This window comes from Cricetulus griseus, chromosome 5 (genome assembly GCF_003668045.3).
Source record: "Cricetulus griseus strain 17A/GY chromosome 5, alternate assembly CriGri-PICRH-1.0, whole genome shotgun sequence".
NCBI lineage: Eukaryota > Metazoa > Chordata > Mammalia > Rodentia > Cricetidae > Cricetulus > Cricetulus griseus.
The window spans coordinates 128,153,072-128,180,491 of record NC_048598.1 but is presented as its reverse complement, the minus strand read 5'-3'; the positions used below and the strand labels follow the sequence as shown (position 1 = coordinate 128,180,491).

Here is a 27,420-nt window from a genome sequence, read left to right as displayed (position 1 = left end):
TGACAGATTATTCTCAAATGGATCTTTTGAGGTGGGAAGACTCATACTAAATCCAGGCCACACCTTCTGGTGGCAGCCTATATAAAGGACATGGGAGAAGGAAGCCTTTACTTTTTACCTGCTTTTAGCCTTCACGTTCTTTCACTGGTATTATAGCCTACTTCTTCAGGATTCTGACATATGCTGAACCCAGCTGAGACATCCAACCCAGTGGACCAAACAATTATTGGATCCTTGGATTTTCTGTTGGGAGCCAGACATGATTGAACTAGCCAGATCACAGCCTGTAAACCACTCTAATAAATCCCATGGGGTGTGTGTGTGTGTGTGTGTGTGTGTGTGTGTGTGTGTGTGTGTGTGTGTGTTCATTCTTTCAGTCTTATTTATTTAGAGAATTCTTTAGAGAATGTTACCCCTTAAGGGCTATGTGAATGAGCCCTGCTTCCTTCTGCCCTCCTCCTTGATCACAGGGAACAAACTACACCTTCTGTCTGATAAAGGCTGCACAAAAACCATGAAGGATTTTACTAGTTCAAGTGGGATTTATCAGCCAGGTTCAGATTTCAAAAACCAGAACAATACTACCTATAAATCTTAAAGAGGAGGGAGGTGGCAGCTGATCACAGCCTGCCGTGTTATATGGAAATGTTCCTCATAAAGCATCCTTCTAGTCCTTCAATTTCCTAGCCATTCCTAGCATGACTGAGTGGAGCTGTGTCATGCTTCGATGTCAATCATGGAATTATTTGAGGTTAAGAAAAGCTTAAGGAAAGGCATCAGAAAAATCTGTATTTCTACAAGAGTTTATCAGACCAATTGAGCCGTCACTTCATTTTACAGAGTATGACTATTTCAGTTTGTCCAGACCACTGAAGGTTAGCTAATCGGGCTCCACAAATCCCATGTCCTCAATGGGATTTTGATAGGCCACATTTACTACAAGAAAGCTTTTTCCAATGACATACTGAAGATTCAAACACTTTTTTAATAGCTCTCCAGTCCAAATTTTAAGCTTAAGCATTATAGTGATCCTATTGGTGTAAGAAATAAGTACCTGAGATAGATGCTGACCTTGTAAGTGGATGTAACTATTTTCCTAGGATTCCACATTTTGAAGATAGCCCAGTAGCCATATCTCTTAGGTTTTCATTGTGTAAATAATATAAAAGCTTAATGATTTTAAGTACATATCATGTCCAAAATCTATTTTGAAGGAAGTGAGAGAATGGACAAATGGTATTTAGTTCTCCTATTCCACTCCTCACCAAAGGTATCAAAGACACTCAATTTACCTGGGAGTAAACCTTTATATCCAAAATAAAAGGAAACAAACATTTCTATTATGTACTAAATTTACCTGTTAGGAGAGAGACAATGCAAGGTCACATGATCCACGCTCTACAAGTCAAATATCTGTAGCTGAAGACGCAGCTGTTCCATTCAAGCCATGAAGTGTCACCCTACATCTCAGCCCTTTTTGGAGTGTGTGAAAGGTCAGGGAAATGATGAAGAAGCATATGCATATTTAGCTGCCATCCTTGGTTAAAGAGTGATTGCATCAGCTACAGAAATCCACACAGCCAAGCGAATGGTGCAAATGCCATGGCTGTAGAGTCCTGGGCTCTACAGCTTTCAGCTACAGGAACCCAGTCTCTGTGTGGTAGTCGCCTGCCTGTAAAATGATGGCTGTGGGTGCGTCTCTCACGGAGCTTTGGCAAGGGCTAGATATGTTAATGTGTGAAATCCATGGCAGTATGTAATAGATCATTAGCCATTGCTGGGACAATGATGACACCATCCCAGCACTAGTATTGCCACTATTTGTATTTTTAGTAGTCACCCTCCTCCTACATCCAAAATCTAGAATTTTCCTCCTCTCTTCTGTCACCCATTTTCATCCCAGGGTTAGTGGACAGCAAAGGTAGAGCCTTAGTGCCTTAAAAACCACAGCACATTATCTTACCTAGGGAAGAATTATGCACCCTCCTGCTGCAGGATGAGGAAGTACAGCTTAGCTTCACTGTGACAGGATGCAGAGACAGTGGTGGCTGCACATGGCAGGGGCCCACATGTGGGGCCTGTGGATTGAGCCAACCCAGAACCAGGAGACTAGGTCTTTGTAGCCTAGATCATCCAAACCCAAAGCCGGCTTTCCCAGACTGTAAAACCCCACCATTGCAATAATGTTTATATCCCTATACCAACAAATGTGTGTGCACACAGGTAAACACAGACACACACACACATGCACACACACATACACATACACATAAACACACACACACACACACACACACACACACACACACAGGGAGAGAGAGAATCGTGTTGACATTCAATCACATCAGCTATAGTTTTTAGAAGTGGGGAATCCTTTGGGATGTGTTTCGGTTAAAAGCAGATCCTTCATGAATGTCTTTACAAAGAGGATTGAGAAGGTTTGTCTGTACTGCCATGAGATGGAAGAGGTTTCACCCATGATTATCAGGCACTTAATCTGCTAACACCCTGAACTTTAAAATCCCAGCCTCTAGAACTATGAGCAATGAACTTCTGTTGCTTAAAAGTTACCAAGTCGGCTTCCTCTTTCCAGCCAGTGCCAAGCGATGGGCATCTCTCTGGACAACTGGCACAAGTGCTGCAAGACCCAGGGGTAAGAGAAAGCCCTACCACAAGAAGCGGAAGTATGAGCCGGGACAGCCTGCTGCCAACACTAACATTGGCCCTCATCGTACACACACAGTCCGAGTTCAAGGAGGCAATAAGAAGTACAGTGCCCTAAGATTGGATGTGGGAAACATTTCCTGGAGCTCTGAGTGTTGTGCTCGAAAAACAAGGATCATTGATGCTGTCTACAATGCATCCAATAGTGAGCTGGTCTGCACCAAGACCGGTGAAGAACTGCACTGTACTCATTAACAGCACACCTTACCGGCTGGTATGTATGGTATGAGTCCTGCTATGCACTGCCCCTGGGCCTCAAGAAGCGGGCCAAGCTGACTCCTGAGGAGGAAGAAATATTAAACAAAAATCAATCAAAGAAAATTCAAAAGAAATATGATGAGAAGAAAAAGAACGCCAGAATCAGCAGTCTTCTGGAGAAGCAACTCCAGCAGGGCAGGCTTCTTGTCTATGTAACCTCAGGACCAGGCCAGTGTGGCAGAGCAGAGGGCTATGGAGCTGGAGTTCTACCTGAGGAAGACCAAAGCCCAGAAAGGCAAATAAACATTCATTCATAGTTCATGCAATAAAGGTGTTTATTGTTCTATTAAAAAAAATTACCAAGTCTAGGGTATTATGTTATGGCTGCCTGAATCGATGAAGACAATAACTTTTAACTAAGTTTGGGTTCAATTTTATTCCTTAGGTTTTTAATGTATCCAGTGTTCTATTATTAATACTTTTATTCAAGGGGATGGGGAAAAGTCACATTTATCAAGAATCATAATCCCACACCAGTGATAGTATGAATGACTGAGATCTAGGCCCTAACAACGGAAAAGCAGAAAGTGAGTTTGAGAAGAAAATTAATTCTGCTGCCTAATCACAGGTGCCCAGGAAGTTGCTCACCTTCACTGAGTGATTTAACAAGCACAGACTCACTCAGCAAGGCATCTCTGATGGGAGAGTCTCAACATGCAAAACTGTCTGTTTCTGCATGTATTGTCTTTGGGGGACAGGGGTCACTCTCACATGTAAGTAAAGGAAAGTCATCCCAAGTCAACTGAGATCAAAAGGGAGGGAATGTGTCGCCTGTCCATGAAGGGGATGTGACAGTACGTTAGAAATAATCAAATCCAGGGCTCTGCTGGTGTGACCAGACCTGAATTTTTCTCTGACTCTCAGCTATGTTTCTTCAGGGTACCAATAGCAAGTCGTAAGCTTCGAAGATGGCTACAAGACATAGACTCCTCGAGCCACTGCCTCCTCGACAGTTTACACTAACCTCATAAACTGACTTCACCACATGTCCCCTATCACAGAAATGAAGACAATGGTCATTCTTACTCCAACGTTTCAAGAAGGACTAAGTAAGCTTAAATACAAACTATTGAAATACCGTCATCACCAGCATCAGGCAAGCTCTTTCCTCCTGGTAACAAAGATGCCCCATGGGAAAAGAGCACCTCTCCAGGGACCTTCAGAAACTAGCACAGACGTGATTCTCACTAACTGAAGCTGGATTGGAGGCTAGGATCCATCCCAACTGAACACTTAAACAGAAGGAAGAAGGCATCTCAATGGAAAATCGAGATCGCCAACACCTGTGGGAAAAGCAAGGCATTGCCACGCCCCTGGAACTCCAAGGCTGTGGGGCCCAGAGAGGGGGATCGCTGGGGCTTTCTGGCTTCCAGCCTAGCTCCATGCTCAGTGAGAGACCTTGTGTCAGGGAGTAAGGCAGAAAGTGCCAGAACAGGACAGCTGACATCTTCTTGTCTCCATTAATGCTTGTGAACATATGCACACATACACACATGTCTACAAGCATCATACTCAAACACAAATATACACACAAAGATACAGTAAATCGTGATTGTTGCTATTTTGCACATATTACCACAAAGATTCCACCTTCAAAATAACAAATGAGTTCCCTATTTGAGATTGCTATGATGGGAATCAGCGACGGATGATTTATAGATAGATGGAGGCAGTTTTGAAGAAACATCTGTGTGACATGGAGACACAAACGGGGGTGAATAGAAGACATGGGAAATGTATGACAGCTAACCCATCGAGTGTGTCACTTACTTTCCTGTTATACATTTTAAAAAATCATATCATTTTATAAAACACAAAGCGAAAAGAAGTTACTTTCAGTAGAGTTTTCCTCCAGAGGCTTCATGACATTCTCTGACACAGGTAAACTCTGATGCAGATGAATCCGAGACAGTCTGAGCCAACACCTGAGTCCACTCAGTAGAATCCATTTCCCCTGCAATTAGTGTCTTAACAGTAGGAGGGCTGGTAACCTGTGGGCACTCAAGAGTACATCATTTTGTGTTGAGTCAAAATAATTAAAATAATTCCCAATATACAGCACAGCCTGTTTATCCAGTTTTAGAGACCTGCCAAGTCCTCAGAAAAATACATTAACTCGTCTCTCTTTTGGATTATTTTTGTTTACTTTGCTAGTGTGTGCATGTTTACATGTATGCATATTCATATGTGTGGGCACGCATGCCTGTACATGAATATGACGGTCAGAAGTTGGCACTGAGTGGCTTCTTTGATCACTATCTTACACACTGAGGCGGAACCTCTCATTTGAATTCAGAGTTTGTGTTTGTTTGTTTGTTTGTTTTAACTAGCCAGTTTGCTCAGAGGCTCCCTGTCTCACCAACTGAGCTCTCTGGGCCCCCATGTCCACTGCCATTTACATGGATGCTGGGGATCAGAACTCTGGTCTGCATGCAGCAAGCACTTTGCCTCCCAAAGCCATCTCTCCAGCCTGTGTTGTTGAGGTTTGTTTTGGCTAGTTTAGGGTTTTTGTTGTCATTATTATTCATTTGTTGGTGTGGTTTTGTGTTTTTGGTTTTGTTTTCATTTTTGTTTTGAGACAGGGTCTCATTATGTAGCCCAACCTGGCCTCAGAGTGATGATCTTCCTGCCTCAGCCTTCCAAGTGTTAGGATTACAGGTATGTCACCTGACTTTCTGGAGAAAGGAAATTTGAATGACCCCCCTAATGTCTTGGTTAAACAGACCTCATCTCTCTTTAAGCAGACAGTAGTCCCACACACCCCTCATTTACCTAATTTCTCTTAAAATTAGGATATTAGGGGACAAAAGAAAAGTCCTCCAAATGTAAGAAGAAATACATTTCTGGAATTATAAAACAAAATGTCATACGCAAGAAAAGACAAGCCATGACATGGTATGTGACACTGGCAATAACTGGAAGCCGAATGCAGGCACTCAAAAGACGAAGAATACAGACACATGAGCACCCCAGATGGAGGTGACTCATCCCCCTTGGGAAGGGGCAGTTCCAGTCCAAGCTAGTCCTAGAACACTCTGTTCAGTGTTAGCATCCTAGCCGATCTTGAGGATATTTGGGTCAGAACCCTTAGAACTACATAATGTTGCCCTTCCCGTTCAAATCATCCCCATCAGTGCTGGAGACCAGTTTGCCTCTGGGAGGACTTCCTCAGGAAGGCAGATGACTCGTGGCTTCTGGGCATCCTTCAATCATAGCAACCATAGCACGCTGCACATTCCTAAGCCTGGAATCAAAACACTCTCCCACAGAAAGACTATCCCAGAGTAAGAATATCTGACCCAATTATGCCACTTCCCACTGCAGCATCTGGAGGGAAAACAGGGGAGAGAAGTCAAAGTTCTTTCTTCTATTAAAGCCACAGAAAAACTGGGACTTAATCAGATGAGTCAGAATTTATGTGAAATGTGTGTGTGTGTGTGTGTGTGTGTGTGTGTATTAAACTGACATTTACATAAACACCTGTGAAACTAAAGCACAGAAGACAGAAGTGAGCCAGGGAATTAAGGTCTCTTGGAAAAAAAAAAAATCACCCAGCAAGATTTCACTACGCGCTGTTAAGTTTGTATAAACTTGGTGATGGGGTAAACCAAATAATTGATGGCTATGTAACCACCAGTCAATCATCTACATGGCTCAAGACCCAAAAGCAAACATCTGCCTAAGAGCATGTTAGACAGAAATCTCCATACCGCTTCCAAACTCATACAGACAAACACTTAGACTGGGAGGACATTCTTGGTCTTTCAACCTGGGCCCACCATACATGGATCTATAGTTTCCTGGACATGTAAGAACAATGCTGAATTGTTCTTAAGATTCAGGTTTATGTTGGTTTTACTGTTATTGTTGCTGTTGGGGGGGTTGTTTTGTTTGAGACAGGATATGATTTATATAGCCCTGTCTGGCTTGGAGCCAGCTATATAGACCAGTTTGCCTTGAACTCCCAGAGATCCACCTCCTGAGTTTTAGACTTAAAGGACTGCCCCACCTGGCCTAACTTTCATACCAGTCTTGATGTTTAAAAGTTTTAATATTAAAAAATATTTTCACAGACAATGCACTTGATCATAAGGCTGAAATGCTAAGATTTTAACTTTTTGTTATTTTTAATAGAATGCCCAAAACTTTTTTCTATAATTATTAAATTTAGGGGAAATAATTGGTGATGAAAACAACTATATTGTGGGGAATATAACCAACATTCATTCTCTGGAGAGCTCTAAGCCATTTGGGTATGCCTTCCAACCTGGCAGAAGTACCAACCCATGGATTAAAGGTCACATAACTAGCTTCTTCAAGTGTCTTAAAGATCTACTTGACAACAAAAAAGTGGGCTTAACCATCTGTGTCTGGTGGTGCAAGATTTAGGTTACACACAGAAACAGCAAAATCTCACCTGAAGCCTTTACATAGGCCTAGTATTTATAGTGTGCATAGCTGACCAGGCTGGGAGCCATATTTCAGATCTCTGTGCATGGAGTGGCATTCCATCGTCACTGTGCAATCTCAGCCTAAAGGTCAAGGACAAGCCCTCACAGTTCTGCCAACCATCACCACATTGGCTCTAGTGATGCTGTTCACCTCCAGGCCAGTTTGTTGTTATTCTTGCTGTTGTTTGGGGTTTCTTTCGTTTGGTTTGGTTTGGTTTTTGTTGTTGTTTGTTTGTTTGTTCTGTTCCGTTCCGTTCCGTTCTGTTCTGTTCTGTTCTGTTTGCACTGCCAATCACTCCTTCATCTGCACAGGTTTGTTGGAATACCTCCATCATCCTCGAAAAGCCTTTTATGCAGAAGTATAATGTATGTTTCTAAATTACATTTTTATTCCACATACCCCAGGATCTCCAGAAAGACTAAATGAAAAGAAAATTCCGTCGGCTTACAGGCAGCCATGGAGGTCTTCAAATGCTTCTCCATGTGGTTTGATATGAAGCATTCATGTTCCATGACAGCCCCCAGAGTAAGTTATCTTTGGTTGTCATTCAGGCTGTTCATCAGCATGCAGTGCCTCCCTCCCAGCCCAGGGTAGGATGGTGCTCCTGACCCTTCTGCTGAGCCAGCTAGGCTGCTTCCTAGCCTTTTCTCCATGTCCATTTCCTTGCCTGCCATGGTGATCCATGTGTGTGTGGCTGTTCAATCAGTGCCAACCCTGAATAAAGAGGACAATGCTGTCCTGAAGAGATCCAAGGTAAGCAAACAAACAAACAAACGTGTCATTTTCCAAGTTACTGAGCTTTGGGGATTGTTTGTTATGGCAACATAACATCCCTAGCACTCTAGTCCTAAGTGAATTGTTATTCTTTCACAGAAAAGAAATGTTGGGGCACGGAGCATCACTGCAAATGCTACTCTAATCCAAAACAGAAGAAATGTGGGCTCTACTACATTGACAAGCATGCATATGATTTGTAGATACGTGGGTTATTGACAGGTACTTACTAAAGCTGATTTTTCTTCAACCCCGCCCTGGTAAAACTGCTCAACGCCATTGGATAATCTGCAATCTTCAAAATCTCATAGAAAAACAAAGTTCTTTGACTTGAACCCATTTGTCAAAATCATTTGCAGGGTCACATTTCGAAGACCAGGCCCGTTAATCAAATGAGGCTTCATTCTGAGGTACCAGACAAATTAGCTAACTGTTCTGCTCCTATGTCATTGAGGAGGGCCAGGCTGACCCGGGAGGTGATGATTCAAACAAAAAGGGAAACAGCCAAGCATAAACAACATTGGAGAACTCAAACCAAGCCAAAGGCAACACTGTATCCCTTCACTTCTGAGAGGTGAAGCCTGAGCCCAGCATATGCACAGTAAGAAAAATTTCAAATGCCCCATGTCTGGTTGGTTTCCTCTATGTAAAAACCTGAGGGGATTGGGGGGTGTGGTCTGGAATGCATGTCTAAGCATTGTGTCCAAACGGGGACTCATAAACTTGATCACATGTAGTATATCTACAACCTGCACAATCCCGTCGTCGTCGTCCCCCCCCCACCACACACACACACGTTCATTTGAAACAGTGTGACTGGAAGATTTTCTTCCTCAATGCAGAAAAGAATTGCTTGAGTTTCTTGTTTAAGTAAAGAGAAAAGTGTCGGTTTTCACTTTGCTTTGAACTGGTGAGTCAGGGAGCACTGGATGATGTCATATGTTAGCCTGCAAGCCCTGATGTGGTTCTCTCTGCTCTCAACTCAGTCCCGTCCCGTTTCCGTGGCAGACAGTACTCCCCGGGTTCCATCCTTTCTTCTTTGGCTTCTTCCCAGCCACAGGCTAGCAGCCTGGCTAGCAGGGCTTAAAACAGGAAGTCTGACCGCTTCGGCCGGCTACGGGACCCCGAGGGTTTTCCCACTGGGCGTCCTGGCCTGGTTCCCCAGAAGTACAAACACACGCACAGAGCCCCATTGTTGCCGCCTTCCCGGCCCACTGATCCTAATATGGAATGCAGCAGGAAACCCACGATTTCCTGACGCTTGGCAAGCTGGAGGAAGCGAGGGGGGAAACTCCGTTTAAAAGCCCTGCTCTCCTCCATGTTAGCTGTGTGCTGGAAAACCAGACAGGAGTTGTCCAAATCCCACCGTGTCATCATCAGCCAGGCTGGGACTGGGGAGGGCAGAGTGAGACTCTCACAGGCTGCTGAGATTTCTAGACTGCCAGGAAGTCCCGGGAAGTCTGTGGAAACGAGAGCGTCTTAACTCCAGCCATTGGAGGGAAAGGGACAGACCTTTTACATCCCTCCTCCCAAGAGCGTGTTACCTTTCTTCTCTCCCAGCATGGTGAGCGGCGGAGCTGGTGTGTGTCTAGGCTGCGCCTGGGAGATCCAGGCCAGCCACAGCCAGGCCGCCTGAGTTCCAGCCTGGAGCCGGTCCCACCGCTCCATGCGCTGCAGAAAACCCAGCCCCAGCCCCAGCCCCAGCAGCAGCAGCAGCAGCAGCAGCAGCAGCAGCAGCAGCAGCAACTGGAGCCGCCAACATGAGCTGCAGAGAAGGGACTGACAGCAGCTGTGGCTGCGGTGGGCGCGACGAGAACAGGATCCTCAAGTGCGTGGTGGTCGGGGACGGCGCGGTGGGGAAGACCTGCCTGCTGATGAGCTATGCCAACGACGCCTTCCCGGAGGAATACGTGCCCACTGTGTTTGACCACTACGCAGGTAGGAAAAAGTGGGGACCAACTTTTTCTACATGAGCAGTGGGGATGGGGGTACAGCCCAAGTTCAGAGGAGCCTAACTAACCCAGAAAGTCAGAGCCAGATGTGGACCTGGCGAGTACCAAGTTAACTCAAGCCGAGAATGTTGCTAGGATGGGGAGAACCTGTGCGTCAATTTACTTGGTACCGCCTTCCCACCTTGAGCAAATGTGTAAACCTGGAAAAATATCCTCCAGACCTCGGGGCCTGAAATTTTTCTCAACATTTTTGCCTAAACCTTCCTAAACTTTTCACAATGATCTTCTTCTTTTAAGTGTAGTGTAATTGCATAAATTTCCATTTAAAAAAAATCACCACTAGACACGTGGGAAGAATGCATTACTCCTTCAAGCTAGTCAGTCATAAATGAAAATGCTAAGGTAACCAGCCAATAAAACATTCTCCTTTTTTTCTGGATTACTGGAGGCTTAAATTTTGTCTTTCTCTCTTCTGGGGTGGTAGATGAGGAAGAAAGTGTCCCAAGCTTTTAGAATATTGAGTGGGAAGTTAAGTAAAAGATTGCTATGCTTTTACAAATAAAAATTCAAATGCAAATAAAATCATTTTTCCAGTATGTCCTGAAAAGACAAACTTGAGTATGAACTATTTTAAACCATGTTCCGATGCTGTCGTCACGCCTTAATTCTTTCAGGGGACTTTTAGTTTTTGAGTGTTCGATAACTTGTGAAAGTTCAGTCAGCACCCTGCCATGTTTCCCACATTAGCTGCGACCTGTAAGCTTCCCCTTATGGGAACTGATGTGTTTCTCTGAGCTCACCGTGGCCTCGGTTTTATAACATTTTTGGAACACAGCGATCACCAGTGAGTTATCAGGGACCTGGGGTCTGATGGGAGGAAAATTCCTCTCTCTTGGCCATGGCTCGGGATCAGATCAGTGTGAAGGAAGCCGCCCACAGGAAGCCAGCCTGAGTCTCTGCTCTTTGGCCATTTGAAATCCTCCTTCCTCCCTCCATAGGAAGTAGCCGCTTCTCCGTCCAGAGTACCATAGTCACCCCATCTCCCTTCCTTTTAAGTGTACATATTTGTAATAGTGGTATACAGTGCGCCCGGGAGAGATTCGCTGCTGGGGAGGGGGTCCATTTCCTAACAGGTTTTTTTTAGATTTGTAGAAATTACCTGAGCTTTTCTGAAAATAGTATGTCCAGGGAAGAACTTTTTAATGAGTATGGAACAAAGATAAAAACAGACTTTTCCTGGGGGGAGGTGGAGGAGATGTTGTAAAATATGGGGATCTGTACCTTGAGGAAGGGATTCTAATTCTGGTCCCGAAAACATTGTAGCAGAAGTTATTTCTCCTGTTATCTTCTTTATGGCAGAAAGGAAAATAGCTAGCACTTTATTTAAGTTGCTTTCTGCTCAAAGATGGAACTGAAAATCTACTAAAAGGAAAGTCTTCGAATGCCTGGGAAATTATGTCTCTGGATACCCATCCCTCGGGTGAGCCAATTACAATCCTATTGGCAAGCATCTTTGGCCATGAAGTTAGTCTATTAAAAAAAAAAATGAGGTCAAAACAGCTGGACTTTGCTAGCATGGAGTTATTTTATATTCCAATTATATTCACAATGACTAGGATTCGAGCACCAAAACCCCTCAAAGAAGTTTTACTGTTCGAGTTTTCATGGACTAAACTGTATTGTTTTAGTTCTCGAGGAATCACGGCCCCTAGACACAAAGCAGTTCTTTGCACACAGTAGGCATTCCTGAACACGGTCACTTCAGTTTATGCTACATACTTCTTCCGTATGTGATCATCTCATGTACTGTCCCTGTGGTTAAAAGGGGAGGAAAGGCATGAGCCACACTCACACCAGAGACTCAGGAAATGCTGGTTTCCATCCCAAAGACTCCACCCTGCTCTTCCTGCTCAGGCTATGCATCGGTCCCTAGGTGGCCATCAGGGAGCAAACCAACTCTAAAACAAGCAAAGGCCCCTTCCCCATCTGGATCCAGTTATCAGTTCCCTGGGTCCCACTGACCCACTCTGATATGACAACAGGAAACACAGCTGCCGTGTCTTTAGAAAAATGGCCTTGAAGTCAGGGATGGCCTGTCTCTTGAAGATGGCTCACTAACAACAGAGTGTGCATGTAATAGTAAGGAAAGTGTGCAGCAATATCACATGAGCCTCTTCTAATACTGTCTTTTCCACTTACTCTGTGGCCTTGAGAAAGTCACTTAACCTCTCTGTGCCTCTGTTCATAATGGTAACAACAGGGACAATAAAGGTGTTTGGATCGTTTTTAAAAGCAAAATGAATTCATGTGTGTAAAGTTCTTAGGGCCCAACACACAATGTGGGGTCAGGTATCATCTCAAGGTCTGTACACACAATGATGGAATTGAATGAAAATGTTATTGAACTAGGAACTACAATGGAGTACGGTGTAATTCCAAGAGTGTACTGTAATACAAGGACAAGGCGGGATAGAGCGCATGATTATCCTTATAAAATAGCTACCGTGGGGCTGAGGAGTGACAGCCCTGGCTACTGTAGTAAGTGGGATGTTAATGTAAGAGGTAGGATACCAGACTCGCATAAGTAATGGCAGAAGAAAGAAAAGGCTGGGGAAAAGTTGAAGTTTTATTACTACTAATTTATTTACCCATCTTTCCAAACTACCAGAATCCCAAAGTACACCAACTCCATGGTGGCTCTCCTGAGGACAACTCCTTGATCTGTGTCCAGTCTACTTCTCGAAATGTGTTTACATTTCTAGGGCACAGTCTGCACCATCCTGTCCTGATTTATGAGTTTCCTTAACTGCCACCCCCACCCCTCTCTGAGCTCTGGCTCTCCTTAAAGGAAGGTCATCCCTCACCACACACACACCCCACCCCCGGGTGTCTTGCCCTGTAGCTTTGATGGTTAGCTACTCTCCTTAAAATACATTCTTAGCTTGGTTTCTGGAACACCTCCTCCCTCACGGTTCTGTTCCATACCCTCAAACTCTCTCCACCTCCTCTGAGTCTCCCTCATTTCTCAGGGGCTGAGTGGTAACATAGTTCAGTGGTCAGTCCCTTGGTTCCCTTTTCTGGTTAGCCTCAGGACCCAGGTGTTAGAGTATCTAGTTTCACAGCTTAAGATAGCATTGATATGCTGCCAATTTCATATTTATATCTGCCCACCAAGCCTCAGAACACTCATCTATGCACTTGCCCCACTCCGTTTATCTGTCTAATAGGCATCTCCAACCAATGTTTGTTTTAATTTTCCCATCTGCTGGTCCACCTCCCTTCTCCACATAAGATCGCTGCTGTTTTCTCCTGCTCAGTGACTGAGAGCAAACACCAGTGTTACCTGTGACTCCTTTCTTCCTTTGACAGCATCCTCCTCCCTCTCCAGTCAACCATCAGTTCTTATCCCTTGTCCCTACAAATGAGCTCAGCCTTCACAAAGCACCAAGAACCAAAGCTGGCCACTTGCCATCACCCTATTTCTTGCCTCTTCTCCTATCCACACCACCATCGTCTCTCATCCACACTACTATAGTGGCCTCTCAATTCTCTGCTTCAAAACCCGTCCCCTGTGTGCCTCCACCCAGGGGAACCATCCCCAATCCCAGCCCCCCACCCCAGTCCCTTTCCTCCACACTCACACGCTTCCTGTGCCGTAATGTCAAGGTGCTCAGTGACTTTGTCCATTTTCCCTTCTCTCATCTTCTAACCCTATTCTCAGTATTTCTGCTGTAGCCACAGTGACCTTCTTACTGTTTCTCATGGAAGACTCCTTGAATGTTTGCCATTCACTCTTACCCTGACCTGACACCCCGCCCCCAGATCTGACCTAGCATTGATTGGTCACATAATTTAATCCATGTGTCTGTGCCTATGTGTTCACAAAAAACAAAAAGCCCACACTCACACCTGCGCATGTGTAAACACACATAACACACATGACTCCGACCTCTTATTCTGTTATACCTTCCTTTGCCATATTTAATACTACATGGCATTGTGTGTTTACTGGCTATTGTCTTAGTTATGGTTTCTATTGCTGTGAAGAGACACCATGACCACAGCAACTCTTATAAAGGAAAAACATTTCATTGGGGGGCTTACATTTTCAGAGGTTTAGTTCATTATCATCATGGTGTGACATGGTGGTGTGCGGGCAGACATGGTGCTGGAGAGGTAGCTGAGAATTCCTGTGCAGGCAACAGGAAATGGTCTCAGGTTCTGAGCAGTGTCTTGAGCACATGAGATCTCAAGGTTTGCCCGAACAGTGATGCACTTCCTCCAACAAGGCTATACCTATTCCATCAAGGCCATACCTCCTAATAGTGCCACTCCCTTTCGGGACCATTTTTTTTTTCAAGCCCACAGCTATCTTCAGTTTCTCAAAGCAGAACCTGGCACATATTTGGCTCCCAGTAGATAATCACTGAGTGAACTAATTCTAAGCATGCACCATCTTGGTCTCTCCAGCATTTAAGTCATCTCTAGTCCATTAAAACTTTGGTGAATCTGGCTAAAGGAATAGTTCTGTGGTAAAAAGCCTTGCCTCACATACACAAGCCCTAGTTTTGATCCCAAGTATTAGAAAAAATAAAACTGTCTAACAAATATATGAAGAAATTGCTGGTCCAATTTATTTCTTTAAGAATGAAAATGTAAAACTCTTTGTTAGGTGTATTCTATCTTGTTTGGATTTTTTAATAATATATTTTAGATAATCATTTCCATTCCTATAGCTATAATACAGTAATAATTACCTTGACCTTAGTGGACAGTGTGACACCTACCAAATAGTGTCACCCTACAGTGCATAAATGTCACTTGATTTCCTCAAAAGCTAGGCTAAATTTGGCGTAGCCTACCCAAATAGTTGTACTTTTTATAAGACCAAGTTCAAGAATAACACAAGCTCCACTGAGGGTTAGGACCACAGAGCAGGGGCAGTGGGATAAATAGATAGGGTAAATGGTACTTGCTGTGAGGCTGCCTAATAAAGAACCTCTAGGCCCTGCTTCCTAAGCCATCCAAAGGTGTCTTACAGCCTCGGGGCTGTTGAGTTTAGCATACAACAAGAACATATCTTTCTACTCTTCAGTTTTGTGACCAACCCCTTACTGATAAAATATTCCCACCCATTGACATTTCATATGGCATATGTCATCAGAGTAAGACCTTCATCTGAGTTTGGTTGGATTGTGTGCTAAATTAGGGAGTGTATGTGGTTGGTATGATAAGGTATCTGGTTGTATAAAATACGTGTACTCCAGTCTCCACACACCTCCACCTCATCATTGCATCCTGTGTCCTGTCTAAAGGGTCCCAAACACTCATCCCACCTAGGGCTCTCTCATCAGAAGCCATTCCGTTTGGGAAGTCACTTTATGCCAGTGTTCGCAAACTCAGGCCGCCTGTGCAGGAAGTTAACACAATTCATGGAAAAGAGGAAAATCCAGTTACTCTGTCAGCATGTGAGATATAAAAGGAAGTTGTTTTCACACAGAACTGAAGGCTGGTTCTAATTTTTTCCACCAAATTGAATGGCATTTGGCCCAAGGTAGACTCAGAAGCAGCCATAACAGCTAGAATAGTGGATGGAAATGATGTCAAATACACAAAAATAATAAACTGAGTGAAAAGCAAAGTGTAGGCCTGCAAAGAGTTTCTACGGGGGCTAGCTCCGTGGCAGAGCACTTGTCTATCATAAATGGGGCTCTGAGTTTGATCCAGACGTGATAAAAATAAAAGATAAAGACTTACAGCACAGTTCTGTCTATATAGGGAAATTCATTCCATAGCATTTCATTTGCTCATTAGGAGAACACTTGCAGGCACCCTAATGAAAGAATGGCTCATTTCTTGGAAACTACAAGAAAACAAACCGAAAACGACTTTCATGAGAGTTTGAAATAAACCAACAGGTACCTTTTTTTTTTAGATAAGAGAAATTTATTTTACAAAAGAAAACTATCTTCTCACTTTAGCACAGCCCTTCTACCCTGTACTTACTTCTTCTGGTGGCCACTACCCCGCCAAAAACTCTCTAAGGACCCCATCAGCTGTCCCCTCATCAGCATAAACTAACTAACAAAACATGCTCCTGTCATTCCAAAGGCTTTAAAAAGTCTCTACGCCAACAAAGTGGGCAAAAATCAAATACATCTTAGACTTCACCCCAAATGACTTACTGATTCCCTTAAACACCCTTCCTTATTAAGCCATGGATACATGGGCCCTCTCACCAGTTAGCTGCTGTCAGAAAATTCCACTAGGATAGGGACCAAATGAAACCACTAATAGCAACCTCAAGCTGTACAGGAGTGACCATTAAGTCATTCAAGAGTGGTGTACTGACTTCTCAAGCAGCAAGCTAGTACACGCAGTATTAGTTCACATGCAGTACAAACCCACCTGGACATGGCCCCTGCTGCTTTCAGTGGGTTTGGAATGTAGCTGGAAAGGCTGGTACAAACAAATTGCTGCATTATGTTTGCTGGGTTATCAGCAGACCATAGTGGGCTGGTAAGCCACTCTGAGGGCAATAAAACGCCATGGCAGCTTTTGCAAAGGAGCCCCAGGGAGGAGACTGAAGATCAAAACGTTGCTGGGATTTTTTTTTCTTTTTATTTATTTTTGTGTCCTGGGGGAGGGGGTGCAAGTGCAGACACATTTCAGGCACTTGTGCCATTACACAAATGAATCACCAGGTTATTGCCCTCAGAAAAATGTACACGTGGTCGTTGTGATGGAGAAGGAAGACAAGAATGGGCTTGTTGAATGAATTGATCACTTGGTCCCTCCTAATACCATGAATGTCACTTGGACATCTTCCAGCTCAACATTCCTTTTAAACTGTATCTTCTATCTTCTATCTGTGGTGCCCAGAAATGATGAAATTTTTTAACTCTATTAAGGTCATTAACATGTATTCTATAAATCTCTGATTTTTAAAAATTTATATTAAGGCTCTCTCTATCTCTCTCTCTCTGTCTCTCTCTCTCTGACTCTTTCTCTTTCTCTGTCTCTCTCTCTGTCTCTCTCTCTGTCTCTCTCTCTCTCTCTCTCTCTCTCTGTGTGTGTGTGTGTGTGTGTGTGTGTGTGTGTGTGTATACACAGATGCACATGTGTATATACATGTATATTATGTGGAGGTCAAAGGGCAAACTACTCTGTCATTCCTCAGGTATCATTCACCTTGCTTATTGAGACAGTCTCTCTCTCTGAGTCCTGGGACTCACTGGTTAGGCTACCCTGGCTGGCCATCAAGTTCCAAAGTCCCTCCTGTCCGCTACTTCTCAGCACTGGATTCCAAGAACATGACACCACACCTGTCTTTCCAGGTGAGTTGCAGATGGCACTTAGCGTCTGGACTCTCTCCCCATCCCACTGCTTTTCCTTGTCTTGAAATGTCTTGCTGTGTAAAGGACACAGGAGAATCATAGGAGCTCAATGGCCAGCCAGCCTGAATGAATAGGCAACAACAAACAGCAAGAGACCCTGCTTCAAAACAAGATGGACAGTGAAGACAGACACCCAAAGTTGTCTCCAGTCACCTACATATGCCTCCACACACACCACACTATACAGCACGCATGCACACAGCACACATGCACACAGCACACATGCACACAGCACACATGCACACAAACAGCACACACACACACACACACACACACACACACACACACACACACAATTGTAAAACACACAAAAGAACCTTGTAAAAATTAAAATATGGGTCCAAACCAAGGCTGCTAATCTAGGAGATGGAACTATGAACATGACTTTCTGTAAGCATTCCAGGAACTGGACAATACCTGTGAAACTCCTATACTATACTTCAAAACCATGGAAAGATCACAAACTCACTGAACTCTGTATTCAACTAGTGCAATCTGTGTGTGTGTGTGTGTGTGTGTGTGTGTGTGTGTGTGTGTGTGTGTGTGTTTATGAGTGCATTCATGTGCTTATGTGTGTGTGTACACCCATGTGGGGGGCAGAGAGGCTAGAGGTCCATGTCTTTCTCAGTCACTCTCCTCCTTAGTTTTTGAGACATGGTTTCTCACTGAAACTGAGGCTCATCAACTGGGATAGACTGGCTCCAGGGATCTGACTGTCTCTGGCCCACCTAGGGCCAAGGTTATGGGCATGCACCACCATGTCTGCTTTTCACGTGGGTCCTGAGGATCTGAACTCAGGTCTGCATGTTTGCACAGAAGACTTTTAATCAGCAGCCACCACCACCCCTAGTCCCTCAAGCTCATGCAATTTATCAAATTCAGCAAACCTTTCTTTATACTAATGGAGATGCCTATAAATCAAGCCAGAAGGAGCAATTTTATAATCAACCATCAATCAATAAAGCCATTTACAAACAGATATACATATAATTTCCTGACTTGGGAGTTTCTATCAGATCATGGAAAATAGAAGGGGCTTTTAGAGTCTCTCAGAAACAGCTAGAAAACTCTAAAATTATGATCTTGAAAAAGAGAACTATCCCCAAGGCTGGGACAGGGAGAGACCCTGAAACAGAAAGATCACAGAAGTCCTGGGAAAGGCCTTGAGAAAGGAGGTATAGAAGGTTCTGCGGCTGTGAGGAGAGACTTGAGGGAGCCAGAACCCGGCCAACATGGGCATACTACATGCCACTTCTGGGAAGCCTGACACTTGGGCACGATCTACAAAGCAGCCCAACCATGGTTTGTTTTCCTTTAGGCCACTCACTGCCTATATACCAAATCAGGGGGAGGACTGTGGGGCCTTGCAGAAGCACCGAAGGGAGCTGGAGAACTCCTCCTCCCGTGGGAAGAAGTAAGGGAAAGTGCCCTGGACCCTGGGTGGCTCGGGTGCAGCTCTGTCTTGGAAGGGATTATTGTTGCTCCAAATCCATGCAGCCCTGTGATTATGAAATGAACAGTAAACATCTGTTTCTCTGCTGCAAACTCTGCTGTTCTACTTCATGCTTTGACCTAACATTTGGAGGAAGGGGGAGGGTGGAAAACCTCCTCCAGAACTATTTTTCTGAGTCCAAAAGTTCTCCCAATAAGCTAGCATCTGCTTATTGAAAGAGAGAGAGCATGCAAATTGTGGGAGAGGCAGGGGCTCTCTTACTGGAACTCCCTGTCCTTATCAGGACAGCTCAGCTGACAGGCAATCCCACTGAGGCAACCAAGCCTTCCTCTGCAGTCTCTCAGGCTCTCTTAATACAAGTTGGTGGGACAGTCCTCAAAGTGTGATCTTTGTTTTTGTTTCTGTTTTTGTTTTTGTTTTCTGAGACAGGGTTTCTCTGTGTAACAGTCCTGGCTGTTCTGGAACTCACTTTGTAGACCAGGCTGCACTGGAACTCACAGAGATCCACCTGCCCCTGCCTCCCCAGTGCTGCAATTAAAAGTGTGTGCCACCACGGCCCAGCTCTCAAAGTGTGATCTAATGGCTGGAGAAACAATGTGTGACCCAAGCAGAAGATTCCATGGACAAAACAGGCAGCTATGATCACAGTTCATTAATCAAACAATAATTTGGTAACACTGAGTAGCAGAGTATTTCCTGCGTGTCAAACCCTGTGTTGCCCTTGCTGTCTTGTTTGAATGTCATCTTAGCTAGTAAGTGTCCTTAGTCTGTGGGCAAGGAAACGGAAGCTCAAAAAGAAGTCATTCGTCCCAAATTTCCACATTATGTGGCTAGGACGTGGCAGAACTGAGATTTGGATCTCTCCCAGGGTGACCTCCTCAGCAAGGCCACACCACCTGGATTAGGTTATATTAGCCTGTTTGTTTACTCCTGGGTTTTTAATATTATTTATCCCTTTAATCCTATTAAGATTCCCTCCTCCTAGAATATATACCTGAAGAAGGGTAGGTTCTTTCTCTTATGTTCCAACGCCTGTAATGAACCAACAGCAGCAGCTACCCAGACACATACCTTGAGTAACTGAATGACCTCTAAGAGTTCTACCATGGTCTTAATGGCTGCACTTCACTAAATGCACCACCCTGTGTGAACAATCAGGACAGTTTTCTATATTGAACATATCCTATCACTGTACACCCTGCAATGATATATCATGAACATACAAAGAACGGCCTTGTTTAAAACCTTTTTTTAGGTGGGGGTGGGTAGAAAACATTCTGTTCAGGTCAGATTTCAAAGTTATGAGTTCTGCATGCTTTAACTAGGCATGAGGTGGTTTTCCTACCTGTGTTATGTGTTTGTTTTTAGCGCTGTTTTTTTCTGATGCTATGTTCTAGAAGGAAAAAAAAAGGCAACTCAGTTTTCTGAAGAATGTGGTATATAACTTTTCTTTCAACTCACAGGGCTAATTAAGAGAAAAAATAATGAGCAAGTCAGCTCCTGAATGTGCAGCATGGATAAACCACCTAAGAATTATGAGTGACACTTACAAAATGCAGCTACTCATTTGGTAAAAGTATAGCAATTTTCAGCCCGTGTGCTCACAAGACATGCAATGGATCCACTCATCTGCGTTAATCACGGGGCACTTTGCACTTGTCAAAGCAAGAGCTATGAAGAGAAAAGGGCTGTGCTCTGGCCTCGGGACTCCCTCCCTCTGCTCACACTGGTCACATTAAGAGCCAACTGCTTCTTTGCTCAAGTAAAATGAATTCCATGTGATATCTGCAATAGTTCAAGCTGGTAAATAAGAGCCCTAGGAACTTTCGAGAGTAAACATGTTTTGCTTTTCAAAAGAGCCTGAGAGTGGGTGCTGGCTTGTTGAGTGTCCATGCTGGGCTTTGCTACAGACTCTGCTCCATCATGCCACTCATCTTCCCTTCATAATCCTCACATTGGTCTCCTCCTTTCTGATAAACCCCATCTCTCAGGCTGTAGAGCAGAGTTACTTCCTCTCCCTTGAGGCTTGAGACAATTGAGAAAAGACTCATTATCACCTCAGAATAACGGCTCTTCATGTACTTGAAGGCCAGAGAAATTTCATCCTTGTTACCATGAAACATGTCAGTCAGTCTTGTCCAGGTCCTTTCATATCTGACCTATTCTTTCTCCGGTTTCTTTTTTTTTTTTTTTTTTTTTTTTTGGTTTTTTGGTTCTTTGAGACAGGGTTTCTCTGTGTAGCTTTGGAGCCTATCCTGGCACTCGCTCTGGAGACCAGGCTGGCCTCAAACTCACAGAGATCCAACTACCTCTGCCTCCTGAGTGCTGGGATTAAAGGCATGTGCCACCGACACCTCTTTCTCCAGTTTCGATGAGAAGCACCTCATGAATTTACTCAGACACACAGCCAGCACACAATAGCTTTACAATAGTTTTGGCAGGAATAAGCAAAGGGACTCCAAGACCAAGTTCTCAGCACAAAGGATGTTTATTTGCCCAAGAGGGACAAACGGCAGAGAATAAGAGATAAAGACAGGAGATAGAGGACCAGGGAGATGGGAAGGGGACAAGGGAGAGTTGGCAGGGGTGTTTTTCTGGGAGGTACAAAGGACTGCCTCTGGATAGAGAGGAGACAGGCACGGCACATAGGAAAATGGCAGTTTATTAAGGTAAAAGGGGAAACTCTGTGTTAGGATAAGGTGTTTAGTTTGTATTGGGCATGATGATTAGCTGAGCCAAAGGGAGTTTCTGATTGCTGGACTTCAATACTTTGATAGCTGGACCTTGGTAGTCAACCTCAGGAGGAAGAAGTTGCCAAAAAAGGGATTAGACCTTGGTGGCTAGCATTAGGAATGTAACCCAAATAGTTTTTAGCAAAGAAGAGAAAGTGGGGAAATGGCAAGATCTGCCAGAGAGCCATGTTTGTCATGCTCAGGCCAACTAGGGCACCTTCAATAAGAATCTGGCAACATGGTTAGGCACACCTCTAACAGGATAGATAAGCCTTAGCCAAATCATCATCATCATCATCATATGTATCATCATCATCATCATCATCATCATATGTATATGAGCGTTTTGCCTGAATGTATGTCTATGCAACACGTGCAAACCTAGTGCACACAGAGGCCAAAGTGGACATCCCCTGGAACTGGAGTTGCATACAGTTGTGAGTGCTGGTAATCAAACCCAAGTCCTCTGGAAGAACAATGCTACTGAGCCAGCTCTCCACACCCCCTAAATAATCCTTTAGATGACACTTGTCATGTGCTTTTATCCCTTGCCACTCAGTCAAGTTGACAAATGCAGAGAGCTGAAGTTATCAACATGACAGCACTATTTCTTTCCCAACATTCTAACAAATATCCATGAAATTATCCCTATTTTACTACGTTATAAGGTCATGTTAAGGCTTTCAAAAGATAAGATTTACACAGATCTTAAAATTCATGTAACCCTTAGCAATTCAAGTGGCCATACAGGGCATGCTAAAGAGAAAGCTTGATCGCAGTGCCCAAAGTTGGTATCAAAGACCACATCTTGGTTGCTCTGATTACCGTGCATCTCAGCAGCCTCATTTTAACAGATTTAACTTGGACTCAGTGTATGATGTATACAGACTGTGGTGTCTAATACTGATTGTCAATTTGACGGGATCTAAAATGACTTAGGAGACAGTCTGTGAGGGATTATCTAAATTGCTTTCAATGAAGTAGGAAGACCCTTGTTAACTGTGATTGCACTATTCCGTGGGCCAGGCTCCTGGGATGAATGACAAGGGAGAAAGAAAGCTGAGGACCAGAGCTCTTCAATGGAAGCACCCTACATTTCTCCACATCTGATAAATTCATGAGCCTATCTTAATTCATTCAGTCCTACTCAGGACCAAGGGAGAACATGGCCCTGCTCTCTCCTGATGAATCTCTTGGTTCCTTGGGTCAGAGTGGCCCTGAATTGGCACCGTATCCGCAGCTATAGCTGTTGCCTCTCCATCCACCATAGCTGGATGTAGGGAAATTCCTGTCTGGGTAAACCATCTCCACCCCTAGCATAGCCTTTCCTGAAGGGAAAGGTGCCCTCCTTAGTCTCAACAATATAAACAAAACCTGGGGCATCCACAAAAGATCATGAGTCATTTTGGACCCTACTCTACCATCAACTAACTTTAGGTGAAGTAATACCCATAGTAAAAGAAATTGGTTAGTACTGGACTCATTTCCAGAGGTGAGTCCTTGAATGATTTCCAAATGCAAGTGGATGTTCAAGTGTTAGCTCTTAAAATAATGGCAGAACCACAGAGGAGGCTGGGGCACAGATCTGTAGACGCACAGCTCTCAATGCGGCTGTACAATTGGAGGAAACACAATTCCAGACTGCTATAATTACAAGCATGCACTGACATGCCTGGCTTGGTCTTGAACTAATGATCCTCCTGCCTCAGCACTGTGCCTCTGGAGCACTAGGATTAGATTGTATAGGCATGCACTCTCACACTTGAATTTCCCATGGTCCCTGAAACCAGCCAATCTACTAATCATTAAAAAATGTATTTGTTCTCATTGAGTCTTTGAATTTGTTCTTATTCCACCTTTTTGTTTGTTTGCTTGTTTTATTTTGTTTTTCTTTTCAAGACAGGGTTTCTTTGCATAGCGCTGGCTGTCCCAGAACTTGTTCTATAGACCAGGCTGGCCTCGAACTCACACATATCTACCTGCCACTGCCTCCCAAATGCTGGGATTAAAGGCATGCACCACCACTGCCTGTCCTTACTCCATCTTCAAAGGGGAACTTTCCACTCCTTCCTTGAAAGTTTCTGAACTTTCTGATTTGTGCATGAAAACTTTTCCTCCCCTCTGCCATGCCTCCACCTGGTGAGTTCACACAAAGGACAATTCCTTTGCCAAGAAAAAAAAATGCACAGAGGATATATGGGTATATCCGCTTGAAGAGCAGTTCCACATAAGCCAAATTTCATGCTAATAGTATTTAAATTTTATCTTTTATCAAGGAAAAGGGACTCAAGATATATTTTAATGGCATGTGTGAGAATGGCAGAAATTCTGTTATGGAAATTACACCATGATGTGAGGGGAATGAGGAAAACAGATTTCTTTTTATGTGAATTAATCAGTGATTCAGGAGAAATAGCATGGCCCTGTCCTGGAGCAATGTCTATCAAACATGTGGGAAGAGATTAAAAATGTTTGCTGTGACTATTCAAGGGCATAGTTCTTCCAGCCTCACACCCATGGCACTTTGACCACTAAATCCTTTAGGTGGCACTCACACCTGAAACTCCAGCACTCAGGAGGCAGAGGTAGGAGGAGCTTCAAGGCCTGCCTAGGCTCTACATAGGAAGAGTCAGTCTTAAGAAAAAAAAAAAAAAAAAACACAACATCATTTAGAATCCTTGCCTTGGTGCATATAGCCTCCCTCCTCTATTGCTCCCCAAACTTCTGCTCTTGTCTGATTTTAATTCCTACCTAAGAATCAACAAGATTCTGTGTGTCCTCTGCAGAAAGACATTAGGGTTGCTGGAACCCCAATCTCTCTGCCCAAGAGAAGTACTTCAAAAAGCAGGGTCTCACTGGAATTACACAGTGGAAACTGACGGTGAGAGAGCCAGGTGTTCTCCTAAAACACCCAAGGGTTCTCTGAAGCATAACAGATTACCATTTCAACTTGACTTCCAAATTCTTTCCTCCTTCATACATAGCATCCTTCAGTGGCTAAATGTAGGTTCAAAAGTAAAACAAATACTTACTCCGAAACTATGTCTAAACATCTGCATTGCTGTACTGGAACTCTTGACATAGCAAGATTCTCACCCAGTTTCCTATGCCCCCTTCTTGACTGCCTCCCAGGTACATGGCACTCCCTTCATGTAGCAGCTTTTATCACCTCTGCAGGCCACCCCTTCTATGGGGTAAAGCTCTTTCTCTAGCCACACATGAGCTTGTCTTGAGCGCTTGGTAAGTCTTTGTGGTTGCTGTGTTAGCATCTTTTCAGGGGTAAATGAGATCATTCTGTGTTGATTATATTTCTGACACCAGAAGAGTGGCAATAAAGAACATGGCACCTTTTCTAGTGTCAGGAACACGGCAGATGTCCTGGTAATGAGAATTGAGATATGCAGCTCCCATAGATGTGTCCAGGAAGGTCATCTTACTCTCAGAAATGATGGAGCCCAGGTAAAGCAGCATGCACCTAACTACAGGCCCAGCTACTTAGGAGACTGAGGCAGGAGGATGGCTTAATCTCTTAAGTTTTAGATCTCTCTGGCCAATTGAGTTCAAAAATAAGTCTTCATATAGAAATAGAGATTGAAAGAATTAACAGGTTCAAAGTGGCATTGTTGTGTATTTCTAAAATGATGGTAGTATTTCCCTTTGGAGCATCTGACACTGATATGAGGGAACTAAGTTAGGATAAAAGCAGCCTGTTCTTATGTTGACTATGAGTCTCAAGAGAACAAAGGCAGAAGAAAGCACACGGTCCCTAAGGTCACCTTAGGGTTATCTTCCTGGTATTTAGGCACAAATCATCTGTGTTCTTCCATTCAGGGAGCTCTTCCTCCAGAAATGAAGGTCAGTCATCTGGACCATTGGTTCTGGAAGGATCTACTGACCTTCCTGTCATTTTTAGGGCCCCACCCATCCAATGAACCTCCATCATTGATAGACAGCCAATCTTTGGACTTATAAATAACATTTCCTCTCTTCTCCACCCATTTGTGTGTGACGTGTTTAGAGATTACTTTTCCATAGTCTTAAATAGTCCACAGAGGTACCTGGGGAGGGGACACATTTAGTAACTTGATTATTGCCAGTCTCCTCCCCTATCTTTTCTTTACAAGGAGATGGCTATGTGCAAAGTTGCATAGACAAGGTATCAAGAAAATAAAACTATCTTGCAGCCCATTTGCATTCAATATGAATACCCCAACTCTGAACTTTTAGTACAACAAAGTCAATGCAATTCAATTCATTGTTGTTCCTCATTGAGTATGAGTGTGTGGGGGGAGGGGGCACGGTAAGGAGGGGGAGAAGGAAGAAGGGATCAAAAACCGAGAGACTGAGACTAGAAGAGATAGAGACGAAGGGGCTACAACTCTCCAAGTGAAACAATGAACTATGTTTCCATATTGTTCAATCATAGACAGTAAAGCACTGCTTTTTCAGACTAGGATTCTCCTCAAAAGGAGACTGTCATGTGTTTTAACTTTTTAAGAAAGGACATTGTTCATAAAGCCTCCTTAAAAGCTTGTATAGTCCCTTCCCATAGTCCAATTTCTCAAAACTCCAAGAGCCTATAAAGATATTCTGTTGAGCATATTTATTACCATAACTCTCTCTAATGCAGTTCTGCATTGGAATCAGACTTCTAGGAAGTTACCCATCTCCCTTGACAACATGGGGCCACAGGAGCCACCAGACAACTTATCTGTGTTAGCCAACTACCCCTAAGAAATCACAAATTATGTAATGTGCATGAAAGTGTTTGAGGCACTGCAAAGCACCACAGAGTGTTATTGCTTCTTATCAGCAATAAATCACCTCAGTTATTAAGTGTGGCAGAAGCATGGAATGCCATAATATGTAATTAACTACAAGCTACAGCCAAAGCATGAAACTGAAGGCACCCTCTTCCCCAAAACTACATGTCATGTCTAAGGCCGTAGTCCATCTTATGTGTCCTTTCACAAATGCCTAAGCAATATGGACATAGACCAGAAGGTCACTGCTTGCTACAATGCCCACCGCTTTTACTACAGTCTTCTTGCTCCTTTTATGGATAGAAATACCTCAGAGCTGTTGGCATTATCTCAGCAGCAGGGGAGGAGGGAATCTCCAGAGCAAATGTCGTGCAGCCTCAGCACCAACAATCGTTTCTAATCAGGCATGTAAATCCATTTTTATGACCTTACAAAGACTCACAATAAGAACATTTGGATATTAAAACACTCTATTCTAAAGACATGATTGTAATTGTACTGTTTACTGCTGATACCATCCCACAAGTATTTCACCGCCCCGTGGCAGATTCAGGGACTGGGTTTGTAGCTCAGCAACACAGTGCCTGCCTAGCACATGCAAGACCCTGATTGTGAGCCTCAGCACCTCAGACAAAGAGGGAAAAACAACAACAACAACAACAAAACTCTAGGCTGATCTTTTTCAAAACCTCATAGTGTTTGTAAAGTAGTGTCCCCATCCCTTATCTGTGAAGGACACAATCTAAGACTCAGTGGGTGCCTAAAACCATAGATAGTGCCAAACCCATAAAATCTTTGCCTCTTCCTATAAATACACACCTATGATAAAGTTTAACTTGTAAACTAGGCACAGTGAGAGAATTATAACAGAACAATAGTAATAATAATTGCAATTAAAGTTATGTGCTATGGTCT

At 43.7% G+C, this 27,420-nt stretch overlaps 1 protein-coding gene and 1 pseudogene across 1 annotated transcript in view; both read left to right on the top strand.

Annotated features, from left to right (window-relative positions):
* Positions 1-2,606: 2,606 nt before the first annotated feature.
* Positions 2,607-3,225, top strand: LOC118238819 (annotated as a pseudogene).
* A 5,948-nt stretch (positions 3,226-9,173) lies between these two features.
* Positions 9,174-27,420, top strand: part of Rhoj (ras homolog family member J) — an 83,461-nt gene continuing 65,214 nt past the window's right edge. The window contains exon 1 of the mRNA XM_027418255.2: positions 9,174-10,146. Coding sequence (XP_027274056.1) covers positions 9,969-10,146 — 178 coding nt within the window. The 5' untranslated portion in view covers positions 9,174-9,968. The remainder of the gene's footprint in view (positions 10,147-27,420) is intronic.